General features: G+C 45.6%; 1 protein-coding gene across 10 annotated transcripts in view; it reads left to right on the forward strand.

Moving 5' to 3' along the window:
* The first annotated feature begins 7,414 nt into the window (after nt 1-7,414).
* Nucleotides 7,415-22,635, forward strand: part of LOC102919504 (protein FAM169B) — a 79,142-nt gene continuing 63,921 nt past the window's right edge. The window contains exons 1-2 of one of the 10 annotated variants that reach the window (XM_042277882.2): nt 7,592-7,829; nt 9,427-9,570. In XM_042277882.2, coding sequence (XP_042133816.2) covers nt 9,546-9,570 — 25 coding nt within the window. In that variant the 5' untranslated portion in view covers nt 7,592-7,829; nt 9,427-9,545. The other 9 variants (XM_042277883.2, XM_042277893.2, XM_076544879.1 and 6 more) reach the window with 9 other exon arrangements.

Genomic DNA, 22,635 nt, shown 5'->3' on the forward strand with positions numbered 1-22,635 from the left:
ATATTAAATGAAAAACTCTAGTTGTAAATAGTGCGTGAGTCCAAATTGCATATTGTTTTGAAGTAGTGTGACAGAACCTTGCACTGTTAAGCTCTGTCCTGTCTGGATGTGGACCATCACCATGTCCCGCGTATCTACTCTGTATATACTGCCTTCCCCTGCATCACTCAGAAGCTCTCTTGGTGATCAGAGGGACGGTGCAAGCATCCTAATTCTTGTATTCATGTTCTTACTTCACTTAATAATGCCCCTAAGAAATGATATTGGCTGGTCTATTACAGCATATTGTTATAACTGTCCAATTTAATAATTAATCAGTTACTAATTAATTATCGATTAGTTATTGTTGAAATCGTTCACTGCGTCTAATTTGTAAGTTAAATGTTAGCATAGGTTTGTATGTGTAAGGAAAACACACAGTGAGGGAGGAGTGGACCTTTTCTTTTACTGCAGACTTCTACTCCTCACAGTGGCAACTCTGTGACGTAGGGAGCAAGAGAAGTCTGGAGAGACTGTATGCTGGTGACGTGGGCACAGCCATGTCCAGGACCCCAGTGCCTTCACCCACGGGCGAGGCAAAGCCTTCCCCTGGTTAGGCTGATGGCAAAGCCTTCCTGTGCGGAAACTCAGAGGGAGGGGAAATGCTTCCTCCAATCCTTGTGTGGATGTTGATAGTGTGATAGAAAATGTCCACCTTATCTTCCTCCGCAACCCACCAGGTGAGTCTGAAGACTGCTCCCCTACAAAGACTGGGCCTACCCGGATCAGCCTAACCTGTCTCTCTGTTCAGCTGTGCACATACCTCCTGCCTCCCTGTTCAGAGTGCACATACATCCCACCTCCCTATTCAGCTGGACACATAGACCCCGCCTCCCTGTTCAGATGTACACCTGCACCCCGCCTCCCTGTTGAGAGTGCACATACATCCCACCTCCCTGTTCAGCTGAATACATACATCCCACCTCCCTGTTCAGCTGTGTGCATTAATCAGCCTTCCCTGTACGTTGTATATAATAAATGAGCTGAGCTTCTGGGGTGCTGCCACTTTTTCATCTGATTCCAGCTTTTCTGTGTGTCCTTGTGTCTTCTCTTCATTCTCTCGCTGCCCTAGTCAGGGTTCAAGGACCCAAAGATGAAGTGACTTGGGGGGTTGGGGAGATGGCTCAGTCAGTAAAGTGTTTATCTTAGAAGTGTGAGAACCCAGGTTCAATTCCCAGCAACCACATACAAATCCCAAGCATGGTGATGCATGCCTGTCATCCCAGCCCTGGGAGAGGTAAAGACAAGAGGAGCCCTGGGGCTAAAAAGTCAAAAGCCAGCCAGGGGCAGTGGAACACGCCTTTAATCCCCGCACTCAGGAAGCAGAGCTAGGCGGATCTCTGTGAGTTCGAGGCCAGCCTGGTCTACAGAGTGAGATCCAGGACAGGCACCAAAACTACACAGAGAAACTCTGTCTAAAAAAACCAAAAATTAAAATAAAAAAGTCAAAAGTCAAAACAAAAAAGGTCTCATGGGAAGTGGGTAGGCTTTTTGAAGATGATACCCACCAGGTAGTCCTCTGGCCTCTACACTTGCATCACCCCTGCATACATTTGTCGACCTGCATGCATGCACACACACACACACACACACACACACACACACACACACACACACACACATACACACACATCACATAAGGATTATGTGATACAGAGTATTTTTTGTCAAAACCCCACTGCTTTCCGTGTTCTGTTGGGTTCATGCAGAAAAGCCTACCGAATAAATACAGCAAACACTGTTGCTACTTCCATCACAGTAATGATGGTTGTCTCCAGGTGATCATCACTGAATCGATTTCCATTTCTTCTCCATGTTTGCTGAGAAGCAAAGACTGCAAGCCCCTCCCCAGCCTTGGCCCGCAGCTGCCGGCTGATGTACAGTACCAGGTGGGCTCTGACTGCAGCACCCATCTCGGGAAGGCCCGGAAATTCGGCTCTGTGTTCGTGGAGGTACCAGATTCACACACCGATGGTAGGAAGTCGCTGGGAAAGCGGTCATGAATGCTCCGGATCTTGTCTGATACCTTCTTGACTCACGGGCCTTCAGGTTTTTAAACTTCACACTAAGAAGGCATTGCTCACAAATGCTAGCACCTTTTTCTTATTTAAGAATTAGTACTTAGGTACTTTTTATAACAACATTCTTTTTTTTTTTTTTTTTTTTTTTAGGTTTTTCGAGACAGGGTTTCTCTGCGTAGCTTTGTGCCTTTCCTGGAGCTCACTTGGTAGCCCAGGCTGGCCTCGAACTCACAGAGATTTATAACTTTTTTTTTTTTTTTTTTTTTTTGAGACAGAGTTTCTCTGTGTAGTTTTGGTGCCTGTCCTGGAACTCGTTCTGTAGACCAGGCTGGCCTTGAACTCACAGAGATCCATCTGCCTCTGCCTCTGAAGTGCTGGGATTAAAGGCATGCGCCACCACCGCCCGGCTGACCATTTAAAACTTTTAAAGCAACCAGAAAACTGAGATATTCGGGGCTTTATCACAACAATGGGATTATTTTCAGCATCCAATAGGAAACTGATATAGACCAGAATGAGTTTCTGTTTTTCTTTTCTTTTTGACATGGAGTCTCCATGTTATCTAGGCTGGCCTTGAACTCCTAGGCCCAAGCCATCCTCCCATCTCAGGCCCTTCAGTCCTATAAGACCACCGTGTCCCGTTAAGATAGTGTATTGTCCGATGTCCTCTGTGAGCCTCGACGAAGCAGCTGTTCGTTATTTCGTGTTTTCAAACTCCTGCAAGCCTCGTCATCGTCGATTACACCAGAAAGTACTGCTCTTCTACCTCAAGCCGCCGGACAAAGATTCAAAGATTCAGCTGTGGTTTTTGTCTGTCACATTTTCCCAGTTTCTACTAACCCTTGCTTCATCGCTCCTTTTTTTATTTTTTTTTTAGGAGTACATCTCTCTCACTAAATAGAAACAACTGTTGCAACAGGAATTTGTTTATTAGTTCAAATCCAGGAGCCTGCTAGGCCTATTGTCTAAGGGCCGGATTCTTTCTGTTGAATTTCTCTAATACCTTGGGAATGACTCAACAGCTGTGTTCTTAGCACAGAGGAAGTTCCTGTGTTGATAACTAAGGCCAGATGAAGGGTATAGTATGGTACTTAAGAGTCCTCTTGGGACACAGAGACCATATCAAACACATGGCTAGGTCTTTGCGGGGCCTCTCCTCTTGACACAGATATAAATGGCATTTTTCTTTTATGTTGGCTTAGGGCCCAGAACAAATTTGGTGTCTGTAGTGAGTGTTAAGTGGCTGAGTCTGTTTTAAGAAGGCTTGGAAATACAGCAGCAACTCATTTGTGGACAACCCAATTGTCTGCTTAGGAAATCTATGATAACTTCTGAGCATCGTCAGATCTCAGAAGTGGCTGGATACGAGACCAGCATGTGCCCTAAGTTAAAAGTTTTCTTTACCAAAAAGCAGTCGTCCTAAGGTAATTAGTAAAAGGGCTTTTGTGATAGCTGCTGAGTGTCAGATCTGTAATGGAACGTGCAAGGCATTTGGAGGAAAGTCCTTGGCTGCTTCTGGGGCTCACAGTGTCAGAAGTCCAAGTACATGGTTAATCCATGGCAATTCAAATGGTGTGAATGGTGTAGAAATAGCAAACAAAAGCACATATAGTATGGAAGCTTATCTATGTGTGTGTGTTTAAGGAGATAATTCAAATTATAATAAAAGCCATTTTTTAAATTAAAACATTACTATTGTATGCATAGGTACCTATGCAATGGTGTAAATGGGAAGGTTAGGGGACACTTTTATATTGGCTCTGGAGACTGGATTTACTTCACCAGGATTCACAGCAAGCACCTTTACCAACAATGACCCATCTCTCTCAGGACAGTGTTGCGTAAACAAACTTCCACTCACCCAGACAGGTGACTGATAACCGACTAAAGGACAGATACCAGCAAAACCAGCTTGGACTCAATGAGTTTATTGGGGTTACTTACAGGACTATGGATGAAGGGTTACTAACAGGAGCAGAAATAAACAAAGCTCTATCTCCAAAGCTCACCCCAGCGCAGGTAACAGCTCACAAACGCTAGAAACCTGGAACACACTGTACAGCCTGCAGGCAGCTGACAGGTTAGCCAGTGTCCGATTTCCGAGTGGCTCAGTTGGTCTGTGCCTCTTCTAGGATGCTGAGCCAGTCTTTACTTTCAGGCAAGGCAGTTTTGCTGGTCTCTCTCTCCTCCTTCCAGGCAATCTAAATTGACTCTCAGCAGCCTTTACCGTTTATATACTGCTGGTGGCCATGTCAGAGGAGCGGCAAATGGCAACTGACTGGGGGGTGTCAGCCCACCAGGAGGAAAATCCCTGATGGGTGGATCTCGGATAGGCAAGGCTCCAAGACCACAGACCCCAGAGTGTTTTTTTGCTTCTGCCGTACCTTTCCATGTTTGCCGCTGCCATCCTTCTCTGGTATCTGGCATGGTGTGAATGGGTGTGGGGAGATCCCCACTGCCTGTAATGTAGTGTGTTTATCTCATGGAAACATCTCGTTCTACTGGGCATTTTTACCTGTGGATTATTATGAAGATGATTCCTTCCTGAGCTCTACTGTCTTATTGATAATAATAAGGTTAGCTTAAATAGAGTTTTGATGATAAAGAATAAAACAAGAAAGCGTCACATAGCTAGAACACATGAATTTCTATTGAGGAGCAGTGTGGACTAATGCTTAGGTTAATGATTAAGAAAAACAATTGAGGGGTTGGGGATTTAGCTCAGTGGTAGAGTGCTTGCCTAGCAAGCACAAGGCCCTGGGTTCGGTCCTCAGCTCTGGAAAAAGAAAGAAAGAAAGAAAGAAAAACAATTGAGCCTGGTGGTGGTGGTGGTGGTGGTGGTGGTGGTGGTGGTGGTACACACCTTTAATCCCAGCACACAGGAGGCAGAGGCAGGCAGATCTCTGTGAGTTCAAGGCCAGCCTGGTCTACAGAGCTAGACAGGACTGTTACACAGAGAAACTCTGTCTCGAAAAACCAAAAAAAGAAAAAAGTGAAAAAAAAAAAAAAAAGAAAAGAAAGAAAAACAATTCAGTCCCAGTAGCCTAGCTAGTTTAAATTCTAATCTTAATGTTGGGAGGTGTGTTCACAGGTTTGGGGTGCAATATAGCTGAAACATGTTTAATCATGTTAAGGGATATGGAAAACATGCTGTTTTTTACTTGTATTCTTTGTAATCATTCACTTGAGAAACAGAATGTAGCCACATTATCATTTTTATATTGCCTGAAAGACTTTGCTGAGGTATATAAACTGTAAGAAAAGGAATAAAGATAGAGTTAAAATTGGGTTAGAAGGAAAACATCAAGAATGAGAGAAGGAAATCACCAGGAAAATAAAGAATAGAGAATGCAAAAGAAGAACAAAGAAAAGGTCTGAAGGAAACCATCAAGAGAGTATGTGAGTACCTTTTTCCCTTAACCCCCTCAGAAAGAAAAGTCTTAGTAAGTGCTCAATTCGGTGGATTCCCTTTGAGCCCTGTGCTCCTTGGGGGCTGGCCCCAGGCAGTGAAAATATACTCTTGGGAAGAACGGGCCTAGTGAATCTGGTCAGTTTCAGGGACTTCCTGAAGCTATTTTGAGTGTGTCTCAAAGAGCTTCCCTGAAGTATTTCACTGGCACTGATGTGTCTGAATGGAATGGCAGAAGTCATAAAGCCAGCACAGCTGCTTGACAAAGATCCAGCAGAGCTGAGTCACAGGATGGCCACCATGCCACCTTTGGTTTTCATCTCCACCTGTTGCATACTTGGGACACTTTTAATATTTGCACAATTTGGGGATATTGGATTGATGGAAAATTTCGTATGAATCATTTATGCCTTCTCCCAGGAGTACTGCTTCTAAGCTTCCCCAGGAAAGTCCTGAACAATACTGCCCCTCCCACTTTTAGGGAAATATCCTTATCTACTTGAAGGTTTTCCTTATGCCTTGGAGGTTGTGACACACATAAAGAAGCCAGGCTATGAGATATTATTGAAACTTCTGTCCCTGTACATACTCAGGAACAAGATATTCAAAACTAAGTAAACTTAAAAAGGTCAACAAGATTTGGTGGGCTAGAGGAGTTGGCCACAGATCAGATTATAAGCCCCTTCCCACTGTACACTCAGGCAATTATGTGGCATACACAGCAACAGAGTTAGATTAGCTGAAGTTACTCAGCCCTACACAGAGACTTATATGGGTGAACAAAGTATGGAGTGGGAAGATGATAAGAGAATGAGATGTCAGGACCTCCCTTTCTTAGAAAAGTTAGCAAATACAGAGTCACTGTGGTGTCATATGACCAAGGAACAACAGAATGCCAGGATTAGACATAGAGACAAATTCTATGAAGATATAAAATATAAACATTGCATTATGCCAGAATTTGAATAATAACTGCAGCAGCTTTGGCCTGAGGATTTTTCCTGGACACTCTGACCATGGAATTAATAATACACTGCTTGGGACATGGCAATATGCCTGGGCTGGTTTGAAGATTTTGGTCTAATGTCCTTGTACCCACAAAAGCTACCAGCCTGAGAACAGGCTGTCATATGCCTCTAGATTCTTAAAAATTGGGTTATAGGGTTAATGAGTAAAAATGATAACTCTGTTTATTAATGATGTCAAAACTTTAGGGAAAATTATTGGAATGATAACTCTGTTCTGTCATAATTTATTAATGATGACTAAAAGATGAGCAAGAGGAAGTGAAACACATGTCCAAAACAAAAATGATATGATCTATGTTTTGGAACAACATGAATGTATCTCTGCTTATGCGTATAAATACAGAAACACCCTGGCTGCTAGGTAGTCAGGCTGCAAGATTCTCACCACCACCATGTCCTGGCTCACTTGGTCTCCCACCAACTCCTTACATCCTCTGCTGGGACCCCTCAGAGAATGGCTCCCAGCAGTCTACCTCCTATTGGGATGTCCTGTTGTTTCACTTGGGAGGCAGAGGCAGGTGGATGTCTATGAGTTAGAAGCCAGCCTGGTCTACAAAACAAGTTCTGGGACAGTCTAGGCTGCTACACAGAGAAACCCTGTCTCAAAAAACCAACCAAATAAACAAAAGGAATCCTGGTTTCAGCTTCATCAGAGTGGATTTCTGAAAAGAATTTCTTCGCCTGCGACACACCCAACATGGAATTGTGTTGTGTGTCTAGTTACTATTACCCCAATACCACTGACAGGATCTCTTTGAATTACCCAGGTTGTTCTCCAGCTAATGGGCTCAATCCTTCCCCCTTCAGCTTCCCTGGTAGATGGGACTGTAGGCATGTCTCCACCACAATCGGTTGGAAGGTGAAATTTGAAATCATTCACCCCTGCATCTGCCAAAGCAGTATTTTGAAACAGGCTGAGTATACTGGAGAAAAATTGTTGACATTGAATTTTGCTTTGACTTGTGAGCGCCAGTTGGAGCATTTGATAAATCGTGAGCACATTACAGTTTCCAGACTGTTGGAGAGACTCTGGAGTGGGCAGAAAAGGTGCGTGGGTGCCCTGCCGTTAGGTGCGCGTTTATTACATTTTAGCTATTTTTCAGTCATGCAAAGTTTTTGAAAAGGGTTCATGCAAACGATTTTTCCACATAAATAGAAGAGGCCGTAGTGGAAAATCTGTCCAGTACAGGCCTAGGTGAAGGGACTCTAGCCAGCGGGTCATAGGGACACTGGGGAGGAGGGTGTGTGCCTGTGTGCATGGTAGTTCAAGGACACTAAACTGTTTTGGAGCAAAGGCACAGTTCTTTGTAAACTTTGTGGAGTCAAGCTTTGGTAAGGAGACTACTGGGCGGTGGTCCTCAGGGAGGAGATAAAGAGGGCCTGCAGCAGGAGGCCAAGAATGAACCGGAGAAAGCCCCCAGGGAGGTGGCAGGGGCGGGGCTGTCCCTAGGGAGCTCGAGGTGGTGAGGTGGTGGCCGTGGGGGTGAGGGGGTAGAGGGCGACAGGGTGGCAGGCGCTGTACCAGCTGAGCGGGAGCATGGAGGCTGAGGCCGCCCCCAGAGCCACAGGTAAGGGGTACCCCGGGCCCCCGGTAGCCAAGCGAAAGCGAAGAACGCGCAGCAGCCAGGGACACTAGCCCGCAGGGAGTGCGGCACACCTGTCGCCACTGCAGCTTGCGGTGAGGAGCGGGGCTGAAGGTCTCCCCGCTTCCTCCGGATCATTTAAATCCCGGGCCAGCGGGAGCTGGAGGAGGAACCTCCAGAGTTGAAGGGTGCCAGTGGGCTGGGTACCCCCTGGGCTGCTGCTCCCCACCCCCAACACCGGCCTTGGGACTTTGGATCTGGGCTTGCTGGCTTGGCTGGGGAGAGAGCTCCGAGGGGCTAGATTGCCGCTGGCCGTCTGGGAAATGGGAACCTCCACAGTGGGGAGAATTCCGCACAGCGGCTCGCCATTTCTCAGGTTGGAGTCCGGTCTGAGAGAAGTGTCGCTGGAGCCCACGCTCGGTGCCAGCCTTTTTCTAGGTTCCAGGCACACGGCCCGCATGCCTCTTCCGGCCCCGCGAACTTTCAGGGAGCCTGGATTTGAGGACGCATCCTCGCGACGGCCACCCCTCGGAGGTCTCAGGTGATGCCATTCCAGGCCTTCTTGCTAGGCACAGGTGGCTGTCCCTGTCCCACAGGCAGTCACATCGCACACAGGCCACCTTCTCTACAGCTCAGTAAAGTAATATCATGTAGGGGCACCTCGGCATTTTATCGGAAGCCGGTGGCAGCGCCGGAAGCCACTGGCTTTTACGACCTGCACTAAACGCTGCTACGTTTGAGTTGTTTTTCTCCTGTTTTCGGGAGAGCTGGGTAAGGAGAGAATGTAGCCGCTAGGCAATTATATGGGTTGGTAAAGTTTTAGTTGATCTAGATATTTAGAAAAGGTTTGCCTTTGATTTTGGAAAGGGAGATATTTCTCTTTTGTTTTAGCTTGGTGCGTTTTTCTAGAAAGTTAGTATTAAAGGCTTGGATAGTGAGTGCTGTTTTCAGTTTACATGTTGGAAAACTAAAGGGGGGGAAGTCTTGCTTTTTGATCTTATCTTCCTCATCTACAAAACAGCAGAAGCCCCCTAGGGCTTACTAAGCTCAGCAGTGTCTCATTACCCCCGCCCAGCTCTACTAGTCAGCCTCCCTCCCCTCGGGGAAGAGAAGTGATCTACACTCTGAGGGCCTCCCTGCTCCTGCTTCAGAGATCTGCCTTCCCAGCCCTCCTGCATTTTAATAGGAAAAAGAATAATAATTGCATCTTCTGGAAAAGTATAGTTGGCCTAAACCAGATTCTGGATTTTCCTGTACTCACTTCGAACTTTGCTGTGGTTCTGATGGTCACCGACGGCTCAGATGACACACAGCAGTCTCACATTTATCCTTTCCACATGTGTTAGGTCCTCATGGGTTGGAGGCTTGCATAGTTGAACTGCTGCCTGAGCTTTGAGAGCTGTTTCCAGAAACAGCTTGAGCACATCTCGTCGACTGGGGAATCCCTTTCTTTTAGGAGAGAAGCATGAAAGGAGAAATTATGCTTTCAGGTAAGGCCACATGCCAGCCTCCACTTAGCTTCGCCGCTGAAAAATGAGGCGGGACAAGTGACATTCCTGCGGCAGCTGTGCTGTGTTTGCGTGAGGGTTTGGTTTGGGGGCAGTACCGTCCATAGGGGATTTGGGGGTACCCCACAATAATTTACATCCTGACATGCCCTAGCCCCCCCCCCCCCCGCCCCCCATATCCATTCCCTCCTTCCCTCCCTCTGCATGTTTTTAATTTCCCTGATGCCAAAACCTTCTTAGGTCTCACTGGGCCATCTGTTGCTGTCATTTTAGCTCAGAATAGAGCAGAAAGAAAAGAGGAAGCCAGACACAGCCTGGTCCTGCTACCACCCTCATCTTTTACCGTGAACTTCTTCCCTGTCTGTGAACTAAGGACTCAGCTGCCTTAGAAGGATTAGCTGAGACCCTGTGTACATGGGAATTCACTGTTGGGCCTGGTGTCATATTAATAGTGAGCACAGAGAAAGCCATTTATTTAGGCTTTTGAAAAGTTGGATTTTCTGATAATTTGTGTGCTGCTAATAAAGCAGAGAGGATAATGAAGCATAAATAATAATAATAATAATAATAACATCTGAGCATGTTAAAATGATAAAGCAGAGAGGGTTGACAGATAACGGAGCTGGGAAGCAAGCTGGAATGATTCAGGAGCTCGTGTTGTGTGTACGGCCCGCTGCAGAAGGGACAAGAGTGTCAGGAGACAGGAGAGAAAAAGTGAGTGGGACCTTGGTGTGGAGGCCTTCCAGTGTTCTTTTTAAAGTACCGAGTATGCCAAAGGCTATGTCTTAGGGTTTCTATTGCTGTGAACAGACTTCATGCCCATGGCAGCTTTTATAAGGAAAATATTTAATTGGGGCTGGCTTACAGTTTCAGAGGTTCAGTCCATTATCACCATGGCAGGCAGCATGGCCATGTGCAGGCAGGCATGGTGCTGGCTACATCTTGATCAGAAGGCCACAGGAAGTGGTTGTGACACGAAACTTAAGCGACCTCAAAGCCCGCCCCCACAGTGACAAGCTTTCTCCGACAAGGCCACACCTACTTCAACAAGGCCACACTTCCCAATAGTGCTACTCCCTATGAGCTTATGGGGGCCAAATACATTCAAACTGCCACAGGCCATATGTTGGGTTATCATTTTTGAGCCCTCCATAGACCCTAAGGAGCCGTACCAGGAAGTGAAGAAGCAGGGGACAGCGTCTAATGCTGAGGGACCCGAGGTAGCAGGTGCTACCTTAGGTGAAGGTCTCTCTTTCAACATGCCACACTCAGGGATTGAACTCAGGTTACCAGTTTTTAAGGAAACTGCTCTTACCTGCTGAGCCATCTCACTGGCCTGTGTGCCCCTGCGCCCCCGTTATTTATTTATTTATTTATTTATTTATTTATTTATTTATTTATTTATTTATTTATTGGTGTATTCACTTTTAAGATCACTTTCGTCAGGTTTTGTCCTGAGCCCTTCCCAGGCATTACCTTCACATCAGATAGACGTAAGATTACATATAGGTGAGGAGACTGAGGCCCGGAGATGGACTAGGGTTACCTGGCCACTCAGTGGAAACATCGGGCATTGACATGGAGGTTTCTGGCAGGACTGGGGATATGGCTGAGATCAGAGCTCTTACCTACCATGGCTGGGGCCCGGCATTCTACTCCTAGGACTGCAAGCAGCCAGCCAGGACAAAGTAAGTCAGTGGACATTGGGTTTCCTCAGAGAGTGGAAAATTTCCCCTCCAGCTGAGAAAGAGAGGAGGTCCAAGTTGCTGGGAGAGTCAGTTCATTAAAGGTGTTTGAGAGATGACCTCATGTCAACACAAACGGAAATCACGCCGGTCACTAACTTGGATCTTTTGTGGTCCATGGTGACTATGTCCTTGGAGGAGGATGTGGATTTGGCAGGTTTGGGAATCTTAGTTTCTGGGAAAGGGGACCTCACCGAGGCCAGGCTGGAGAGGGGCTTTGCTCTCAGCTGTCCTGGAGCGCCTCACTGGGGTTTCCAGTGAGAAAGGACAGAGAGAGGGTGAAAGTGGAGGGAGTGTCTAAAAGTCTACTTGGCTGTGGGCGTTGTCCTTTGCTTTTGCCTCTGGGAAAGCAGGACCCTGTGGATCGTTGGGCTTAGTGCCCTGCGCTCCCTGAAGGGGAATGGAGGACCCAGTTCCTCTTAGGTGCCTGCAGAGGCCCTCGCTGGCTCTGCATCTAGGAAGGATAGCTGGGAGGGAATCTCTCAATCAGGTAGGTGTATCAGGCTTGCTGTGTTTTGTGCAGAGTGTCCTGGCCAGGGCTCTGGGCAGCCTGACCCCATAGAAGAGCCAGGTTCTCCCAGTGGCTGAATATCTGTGGACTTCTTCTTCCTGTGATTCCTGGTATCTATACTATATCCAGTTCTTGCTCACTCGCCACTAGACTGCAGTAAACGGACTGACATGTCATGAGGCCTGGGCAGTAGAGGGCTCTGCTCCCAATCCTCGTCTAAGTGTCTTGCTGTGGACTTGTCAGATGGGGTGGCCAGGACTCACTGAGCAGTGGGACAGAAGGCCAGCTGGCCTTCACAGGCCCCTGGCTCCTCTGAGGTTAGTTGTTGCCCAGCCCTTGGAAGTTCTACCTGAAGGACTGTAGAAAATGCATGTGCCTTGTGGTAGAGGGAAAGGGGTGAGTGGGGAAAATTGAAGCCCTCGGTCACAGGGCATCCTGCCCTGTAAGGTTAGTGCCGTCTTTCAGTGACTGCTGGTAGCAGTTGAAGGTCTGGGCCGCGGAGTACAGTTAACCAGGATGGGACGATTGTGATTTTGAAATGCGATGCATACCTGTAATCTCAGCACTCTGTAGGTTGGAGCAGGAGAATTAGAAGGTCAAGGTAGCCTGAGCTGCATAGTATGACTCTGTCTCAGGAAAAAAAAAAAAAAAAAGAAATCTATCTATACTGGCTAGGCAGTGGTGGTACACACCTTTAATCCCAGCACTCGGGAGGCAGAGGCAGGCGGATCTCTGTGAGTTCGAGGCCAGCCAGGTCTACAGAGTGAGTTCCAGGACAGCCAAGGCTACACAGAGAACCCTGTCTTGAAAAACAAAACAAAACAAAACAAACCCTAGGCTGCCTTCATGGCTCATTCCTGTCCAGTGTTAGTGATTAGCTAGCTTGGATGAGGGGTCCCAAGCCTTGTGAATTTAAGGCCATTTAAGGTCTGTTTATTCTCTCCCCACCTCTGCTGTTCTTCCTGTCCCTCTCTAGTCTCCTGAACCCTCTCACTTTAAAACCGTTGCATCCAGTCATTCAGTATCCCTAAGCTGTGGCTTCATGTTTTTCCAAGAGAAAACAGATTTAACCAGTGGCCATTGGTTCTTGGGACATAGGTGTTTATGCCTTCAAGACAGGACAGCTGAGCTGGGTTGTGGTGGCGCATGCCTTTAATCCCAGCACTTGGGAGGCAGGGACAGGCAGATCTCTGTGAGTTTAAGGCCAGCCTGGGCTACAGAGTGAGTTCCAGGAAAGGCGCAAAGGAAAAAAAAAAAAAAAAGGACAGGAGAGCCACCAGGCCTTGGGTGCCCTGAATGAGTAATGTGGGGCTGAGACCTTTCAGCCATGTGCATGTTGCCAGGGAGGGATGCCATGTCTCGACTTAGACAGCTCGACTTGCTGAAATTAAGATAAATGTGTTGATCTTGGAAACCAAGTCTGTCACCACAACTTGAAAATTCTCCTAACAGAGAGAGAAGGTGGTATTCCTTTCTTCATTGCCGTTGCTGAAACAAGCTCCAGTCATTCTCTGGTAAGTGCCGGAGAAGTCAGCACGGTAGCATCCTTCCCCATTGCATGTGCGGCTCACACGGTACAGCGTTGTGACCCAGGTGTACACTCTCTGTTGTTCTGATCCACGGTGGACTCTTTTTGGGGTCTGTGGGCGGTACAGCTGTGTTAGTTTCGGAGCGTATGTTACAATGGTTTGTGGTTCACTTGACTTTTATGTTTCCCTACAAGTGATTTAAGTAATAGGTATGTGCTAACCACATTTGGACAAAGCATCTTGGACCAAACCAACCAAAAACCCAACCAACCAACCAACCAACCAACCAACCAACAACAACAACAAAAAAAAACAAAAAAAAAAAACAAAACAAAACAAAAAAAAGAGATAGGTGGCACATGGGTAGGGGTATAGCTCAGTTGGTAGAGTACTTGTCCAACATACACAAAGCCCTGGGTTCAGTCCCCAGGATCCAGGGGTAGAAGGTGTGTGTGTGGGGGGGTCACCCCCATAGCAAGCTTAGGGCCAGGCTGGGATACATGAGACTCCATCTAAAAAAGAAAGCAGCTCTATGGAAGGGAAGCCATAGCTTTCTATGTGTTTTTTTCATAATATATGAATATTAGACAAAATATTAAAAAAATGTTCGGTAAAAAAACACAACTTAAAATATACCCAGTAAAAATCTAGTTATTTGAGCCAGGTGGTGGTGGTGCACACCTTTAATCCCAGTACTTAGGGGGTAGAGACAGGTGGATCTCTGAGTTCTAGGCCAGTCTGGTTTACAGAGTGAGTTCCAGAACAGCCAGGGCTACACAGAGAAACCCCATCTTGGAAAAAAAAAATGAAAGAAAAAAGAAAACAAACAAACAAAAAATTCAGTTATTTGTTAATAATTAATCTGCTTTTAATCACAATTAATCATGGTAATAGGCAGATCATTTCTTCACCTTACCCCTTTTGTATTAAATGGCATCGCCTACATCCTTGCCCCAATTTTATTTTTTTCCCCTATTTTGAAATTTAACAACCATGTTTCTCCTTTTAAGTGCTAATCTAGAAATTTTAATATTCATATTTAATTAATTTATTCTGTGATTAGTCAAATTTTAACTTCCTCTGGAATAAGTAAGTGAAAGGCCTTCACATGCTCTCTCTTCCATTGTCTCCTCCCCGGCTCACAGACTGTGATGGTTCATCATCATTGTCAGCTTGACAAGACTTAGAATCACCTAGGAGACACATCACAGGTCTGCAAGGGCGTTTCCTGAGAGGCTTAATTAAAGAGAGAAGACATGCACTGAATGTGGGTGGCACCTTCACACATACCGGAGATAGGGGCGTGGGGGAATAAGAAAGAGAAAGTCAGCTGCTCACCACCCCCCATCTGCTTCTCTTTCCCGAGTCCGGGTGCAGTGTGACCAGTCTCTTACTCTGCCACCACAGAGCTATTCTCTCAGCCATGCCTTCCTCTCTATGATGGACCTTGTCCTCAGACTTCCAGCCAAAACAAATCCTTAAGTTTCTTCTATCACAGCCCCGGAGAAAATGCCAAATGCACATACCATTTCCACACTGCACTTTAAGCTCTAGTAAACGTTTTCTTGCTCCTTAAATTAAGTGTTTTATGATGCGTGGTCAACATTGGCTTAGACTCTCTTCAGGTTTATTATTGTTTTCTTGTGCCTGTCTCTTCTTGACCAGCCTTTTCTTCCTTCCAGAGGTCAATTTCCTATATGCTAATGTGCAAAAGAAATAATTATGTGGGAGGTGTGCTCATAGCAAACTCCCTAATGATATGTTTCTAAATATTTCTTTATTTCATCCAACATCTTGGAAGTTGTTTTTGCTAGATGGAGGATGAATGTTATTTTCCTTCAGCTCATTAAAAACGGCATTCCATTGTCTCCCGCCTTCCATAGTTACATGGAGAAGGCAGCTGTCCACTTATTAGCAGCCAAGTAGAAAGATCTGTACTTTCTTCCTGGATGCTTTCAGGGTGTGTGTGTGTGTGTGTGTGTGTGTGTGTGTGTGTGTGTGTGTGTGTGTGTGTGTGTGTGTGTTGTGTGTGTGCGCTGTTTTGCAGTTTGACTAGTGTGTTTAGGTAGGAATTTCTTTGGGGGATTGGTTAAGATTTCAGAATCTAAGAGTAGGTGTCTCTCATGAACTCGTTTCTTCACATTTTGGTTCTTCCTAATTTTTCGCCTTCTGGAAATTTAACTAGACTGTTGCTGCACCTTGTATCTTGTTCTTCTGATCTTGATTTCTCCTTAGCTGCTTTCCAAGTTTACCGGCTGCATCTGGGGTCCATGCCTCAGCTAGGACATTCCTTTTCAGAAATTCTACTTCCCTTTTCTCCTCAAATCTTATCCGGCAATGTGAAAAGTCTTGGCCCCTTTTATCCTTAATTTAAATGTTTATTACAAAGCATGTTTTTGTTTTTATATTTTTGTTTTTTTGAGACAGAGTTTCTCTAGGTAACAGCCTGTCCTGGAACTCACTTTGTAGATCAGGCTGGTTTTCAACTCACAGAAATCCTCCTGCCTCTGCCTCCCGAGTGCTGGGATTAAAGGTGTTCGACACCATTCCTGGCTGCAAAGCATGCTTAATACCAGCATCTTCTGTGTTGCATGGTTTCAGGCTTACAATCTTTTTGGGTCATAGTCCATGCTACCTCTACAATGGTTTATTTTACTATATGCCCAGAGACTTTTTTTGGCTCACTTCCTAAATTTATTTTATTTTATTTATTTTTTTGAAGCAGTGTGTCACTATGTAGCCCTGACTAGCCTGGAACTTATTATGTAGATCACAATCCATAGAGATCAGTCTGCATTTAGATCAGTCTGCATTTGCCTCCTGAATGCTGGGATTAAAGATGTGCACCACCATGCCCAGCTGCTTGAGATTTGACTTATTAGGTCTGAATGACCTCATGACTGATACCTGTATCCTGAGCTCAGACACACATGTGGCTGAATATTGGAGAAGGTCACACTTGGATTTCACCAGTTTTTCAATGCACTGTGTGAAAGCTATCCTTTTGAAAGGCTTTTCACACTTTTTTGACTATATAATACCTTAGTGAAAGATTTAGTGTTTCAGAGGAATGTACACCTTCTTCTTCTGTTGGCATGTTCCTTTCTGGTAATGTTAGAATCATAATAGACTTAGGCTGCTTCCAGGGTTATTTCATGAAACTGTCACAGCCGAAAGCTGCCCGGTGGATTTCACTGGCCTGTTCGGAAGGAGAGATTAAAAGAAGCCAGCTCGGCAAAACCTGGCTCCCATGCATCCTCTGCCTTGCCACCTTCTCTGCCATTTCTAGTCCGAGCGGTCTTTGTCGCTTGCCTCAACTCTTCAAAATGCCTCAGACTCAGTCCCTTACCACAGTGTGTGCTGGGTAAAGCATTAGACGTCTCATGTACCAATTTCTCTCTTTCCAATTCTTGCAAAGTTTTCAAGGCTGATGTCAAATACTAAGAATATATTGGCAAAGGACTCGAGATGACACTTCCCAAAGAAGATGTACTTGTGAGCACGTGACCAGATGCTCGGCATCACCAATCATCAGGAAAGCACCAATGGGAACCACAGCAAGCTACCACCTCAGCCCCACTGGGCAGCTACAAAAGCATCAACAAAACAGAACAATACTAAATGCTGAAGATGTGGAGAAACTGGAATCCTTGTGTCTTGTTGATAGGAATGTAAACTATTATAGCCTAGTGTGGAAAGACTGGGGCTGTAGTTCTGTGGTACAGCACTTGCCTAGCATGCTTGAGGCCCTTGGTTCAGTCTTCACTACTGCTACCAGAAAGGAAGAGAGAAAGGATGGAAAAAATGGTATGGAAGTTCTGAAAATAATTAAAATCACCATATGGTCCAGTAATTCCTCTTCTGGATGTACGGTCTGAAGAACTGCAAGCCGGAACTTAAACAGTATTTGTTTTTTGTTTGTTTTGTATTTTTTGAGACAGGGTTTCTCTATGTAGCCCTAGCTGTTCTGGAACTCACTCTGTAGACAAAGCTGACCTCGAACTCACAGAGATTCACCTGCCTCTGCCTCCCAAGGGCTGGGATTAAAGGCATGTCCCACCACACCTGGCAAACAGTATTTGTATATCCAAGCAGCATCTTCCACAGTATCTAAGAGGTGGAAATGACTGGAGTTCCCACTGACAGTTGAACAGATAGGAAAAAAATGTTATCAACAATGGGCTGTTATTCAGCCTTGAAAGAAGACATACATACAGCAAGGATGAACTTGGAAGACATTCTGCTCCATGAAATGAGTCAGTTGCAAGAGGAAAAGACTGTGTGATTCTGCTCAGAAGACGTACCTAGCGCGGTCAGACTCAGGGAGCCGGAGGGGGTGATGGCCACAGGGCACTGGAGAAGTGTTGGGGTCCAGAACGTGGAGTGTGCTCTTCCAGTCTGAGGGGATGAAGAAGTGCTAGGGGTGGATGGTAGTGAGGACCGCACACTGATATGAACATGCTTGATGTCACACAACTGTCATTTAGAAATGGTTAAATGGTAAATCTTGTATGCATCCCACCACAATCAAACTATCTGAAATAATTCTGGCTATGTATTGTGATTTCTATATAAACAAAACTCTTGAGAGAGAGGCTAGATATTTAGTATTTTAAGTGTTCATTTACGTGATAAAATACACACAACATAAAATTTATCACTTTAACTATATTTAAGTGTATAGGTCAGTGCTATATGAACTATTGCCACCATTTCCAGGGTTTTTTTTTTTTTTTTTTTAATTATTCTGAGCAGAAAACCTGTGGTCTGCAAGTCTCTGAAAACATGGTTTCACTTTTCTGTTGAACTTGCCTATTTTGGGTAGTTCACGTAAGTGGAAGTAGAAAATCCCTTTTCTTTTTTGACTTTTATTTCCTTTAGTGAAGTGTCCTCATGTTCTGCCTGTATCTGTTGTATTCAATTCCCTCCCCTTTTAAAGCTGAACAATTGTCCCATGCTAGGCATATACCACATCGTACATGTTTCCCTCTGCCAGCGGACATCAGAGCTGCTTCCAGCTTGGGCCTTTTGTGAGTAATGCTGCTACGAACAGTTTACAAATTCCGTGTTCTCTGAACTAGGGCTGCCATGATCACTGGCTGACATTTAAAGTGAGTGCTGGATTTGATATTAGTAGGTAGAGCTGGAAAGCTGCCTCAGCTGTTAGGGTAAGCTGCTGTGTGTGCAGAGGACCTGGGTTTGACTCCTAGCACCTTGCGTGGTGGCTCATAACTATCTGTAACTCCAATTCCAGGGGCTCACATGCCCTCTTCTGGCCTCTGTGGACATCAGGCACACACCCAGGGCACACGAATACACGTAGGCAAATACTTATACACACAAAATCAAAACCTTTAAAATAAATTCGTGGGCAGGTGAGTCACCCAAGGGCTGTGCGAGAAATCTTTAGATCTGAGTTTGAGTTTTAACCTCATTACTGTTTAACCTTTGGATCTCTGCCCCCTCATCTGAGACATGGGGTCAGTGCACTGTGCTTTATTGACTCTGTGGAGTTCCTGTCCATGTCACACAAAGCGTGCATGTAAAAGCCCTTTGGAAACTGGACATCTCTGCAAGTGTGAGGTTCCAAAGTGCAATGTCACACGAAAACACATCACTGCTTTCCCCCTAATTCTTCTCCTACTTTAGAAATACTGTTTATCCACAAAACACAAAATACCATGTTTCTTTTCTGTTTCTTCACATTAAAACGGAGTCGGTACCAAGCTCAATGCAAGTATCAGCATTGCGCGTCTTCATTTACTTCTCAGTCTTATTTTAGACACACAAGTCTAGCGTTCTTTAAAAGGCGATTATCACAATGCTTTTCCAGTTGTTCAGAAGGAGTTATGTTTCTCTCAGCAAATCCTGGCATAGGTCACATGAGCCCAGTGGGGCGCCGAGCATTCTTGGGTGCCGCACAGCTGAAGGGTGAGCCTAGGTACTGAAGCAGTGGGCAGCGGCTGAGTCACGGCCCAGCTGCCTTGCTGAGGCCCTGGGTTCTCTCAACTCCTTGCTTCACAGAGCTCACGTGTGGGCTAGGAACCCCCTCTCCTTTTCCTCTTTGGAGGGTTTATTGTTTGAAATGTAGCTGGTGAACACACAGGGCGGTGATTTTTGTGTAGACGTTTGTCAACAGCTATGATGTTTGGTTGGGGCTGTGAATTGTCATCCAGTGGCATGTGAAATGCATCACAGGGATGAGGGGTTATTTGTCTTTGTCCTTTGGGTCCTGTGTGGTATGTGGCTCTTGTTCCATGCTGGGCAATTGTCCTACCACAGGGCTCCCTCACCAGCTTTAGCTCCACCACACGAAGTCTTACTGACACTAGGGTATTTTCATGTGATCTCAGGCGATTAAATACAGGATGTTAAGGATCAGGTTTTCTGTCTTGTCGTGTGTGTGTGTGTGTGTGTGTGTGTGTGTGTGTGTGTGTGTGTGTGTGACAAACCTCTCCTCCTTTCCAGCAAAGCTCAGACAAATAGTAACCTCACAGGTGACCAGCTGGGATGGACTGGCTACAGGTCTCAAGGGTGAGGAACCTGAACGTGTTGCAGCTGTGTTGAGGTGAAGACCTTTGTGGTCACCATGTGTATGGAAACAGATATTGGAGGTGTTGTTTCCTGCTCTCTGTCTCCTTCCCTGGGACTTCATATATGTCTCTGAATATGATACTTCATTGAATCCTAAAGGAACAGAATGCTATAGTCTCAACTCATATCTTTTAAAAAGTTTGTGTGTGTGTGTGTGTGTTTGTGCGTGTCTCATGTGTGTTTGTGAGTGCCAGTGTGTACATACTATGGCACATATGTGAAGGTCAGAGAATGACTTTTGAGAGTTAGATCAGGATTTGAACTCAGGTCACCAGGGTTTCTCAGTAAGCACTTTCACCTGCTGAGTCATTTTGCTGGCCCATCTCAGCCGCTTTTGAATGACTCAGGGGAAAAAGTAGTTTTCTGTTGTTCATTTGCCCAAAAGTAAAAGGTACTGATATTCAGATTACTAAGACCAGAGACCTTTATACTGAAAGCAGCCAGAAGCTGGGCCGATGGCCTGCAGGGAAGAGTGTTTGCTGCACGAGTGTAATGAAGACCTGAAATCATATCCCAGCTCCTGTGTGAAAAGCTGAACGTGGCCGGCACTCGCCTGTGATCTCAACACTGAAGGGCGCAGACATGGGAGGATCGTTCTGAAGCATCCTGCCCGTCTGCCTAGTTTCAGATTCAGTGAGAGGATGGAACAAGGCGAAGAATGATAGCACAGGACACCTGATGACCTCTTCTGGCATCTAAGCACGCACCCACACGAACGTGTACTTATATCACACCCCCACACCATCCTGTGGGTTTGTGGCAGCATGTATGCTACGGCACAAATATGGAGGTCAGAGGCCTCTCTGTCTCTGTCTCTGTCTCTGTCTCTGTCTCTCTGACTCTCTCTCTCTCTCTCTCTCTCTCTCTCTCTCTCTCTCTCTCTCACACACACACACACACACACACACACACACACACACAAAGCAATTAGGAGCTGAAATGTTCTTATATCAGAACCACCATTGCAAGATTAGCAGATCCTGGCAAGAAAGTCGGCTAACTTTCTCAAGTTATTTACAAGAGAATTAGAAATGCTGTATTTCTATACCCAACATTCAGAATGAAGTTGCCCAAACTGATGTTTCGCCATACCATATTGTATTAACTATTACTAATAGCTAACTATAGGTGGTGATTTCCTATCACCGAGATGGTTTATATATTGGTGACTCCATTAAAAACAAAACCAGGACTATGTAAACCTTTGTGTGTGTGTCACATAAAGTCATCTGCATATTTTACCATCTTAGATGCGGGACAAGTGATTTATTCTCAAGCGAGACATTGACAAGTTGCAAGTTGGCCAATATTAAACATGTGATAACAGAGCAACAGGCAGCCTGTCAATTACCGGGGAAGAAAACCTCCACCAGGCCACCTGCAGACCTTCAACAGCGCCTCCTCACTCCCTGACAATTTTGCTCATCTGCTCAAAAAAATTCTAACATATTCTACATTCTGTCTTCCAACTTAAAAAAAAAAATTCCTTTGCTAAGAATATTTTGGCAATCAGATGCTTTTCATAAACAACAAAAATATCCAAGTGTTTATTGGCCTCACCTTCTGTTCTCTACTTTATTGGAGAGACATGTTCTGCAGCACCATGTTCTGGAGCCTTTCCTGGTGGCAGCTTCTTCGTGGTCTGACCTGGAACTCCAGACCCCTGCCTGTTGGCTGTCTCTCTAACTGGGATGGGTCCCTCTGCTCTCACATTATTCAAACACTGTTCTCCAGGGTATGCTTTGTCACCTGGTATTAGGGTTCTGGGGTCAGGATCCCTTGTTAACTAAGTCTGGGAAATTAATCTGAGTGAAGTAGCCTCTCGCTGCAAAATTTCGAGAAGGCCTTGGTTGCTGATGCTCCCAGTCATGAGCTTAGAGTCTCAGCCAGTCACCCTTCTAAACCTGCTGGCATCTTGTGTTTATCACTAGCATATCCCAAGCATATCTGCAGAGCTTGTATCTCGTGACATGTGTCAAGGAAAGTGGAGTCATATACCAGGAAATAGAAGGGAAGGTGCACACAGAACTTTCCGTCTGAAGATGTCTAAGAAATACAGGATACTGCCTCACATGGTTCCTGGTGAGTGATAGTCATCCTCCTTTTTGTTTTTTTCCTCCTCCTCCTCCTCTTCTTCCTCTTCTCCTCTTCCTCTCCCTCCTCCTCCTCCTCCTCCTTCCATCTCCTCCTCCTCTTCTTTTGGTTTTTGAGACAGGGTTTCTCTGTGTAGCTTTGGCTGTCCTGGAACCTACTCTTAGACCAGGCTGGCCTTGAACTCAGAGATCCACCTGCCTCTGCCTCCCAAGTGCTGAGATTAAAGGCGTGTGCCACCACTGCCCAGCTCTTTTCCTTCTTTTAAAAAACGGTGTGTGTGTGTGTGTGTGTGTGTGTGTGTGTGTGTGTGTGTGTGTGTGTACACATGCACGCATATGTATACCATAGGGCACCGGTGGAAATCAGAGGGCAGCTTGAAAGAGGTGGTGCTCCCCTCCCACCATATGGGTCCTGGGATCGACTCAGGTTGTGAGGCTTCGTGGCAAGTGCTTTTTTTTACACTGAGCCATCTTGCCAGCTTGCTTTCTTTCCTTTGTTTTTCTGCATTTTTGTTTTTTGAGACAGAGTTTCTTTGTGTAGCCTTGGCTGCCTTGAATTTGCTATGTAGACCAGG

This window comes from Peromyscus maniculatus, chromosome 1 (genome assembly GCF_049852395.1).
Source record: "Peromyscus maniculatus bairdii isolate BWxNUB_F1_BW_parent chromosome 1, HU_Pman_BW_mat_3.1, whole genome shotgun sequence".
Lineage (NCBI taxonomy): Eukaryota > Metazoa > Chordata > Mammalia > Rodentia > Cricetidae > Peromyscus > Peromyscus maniculatus.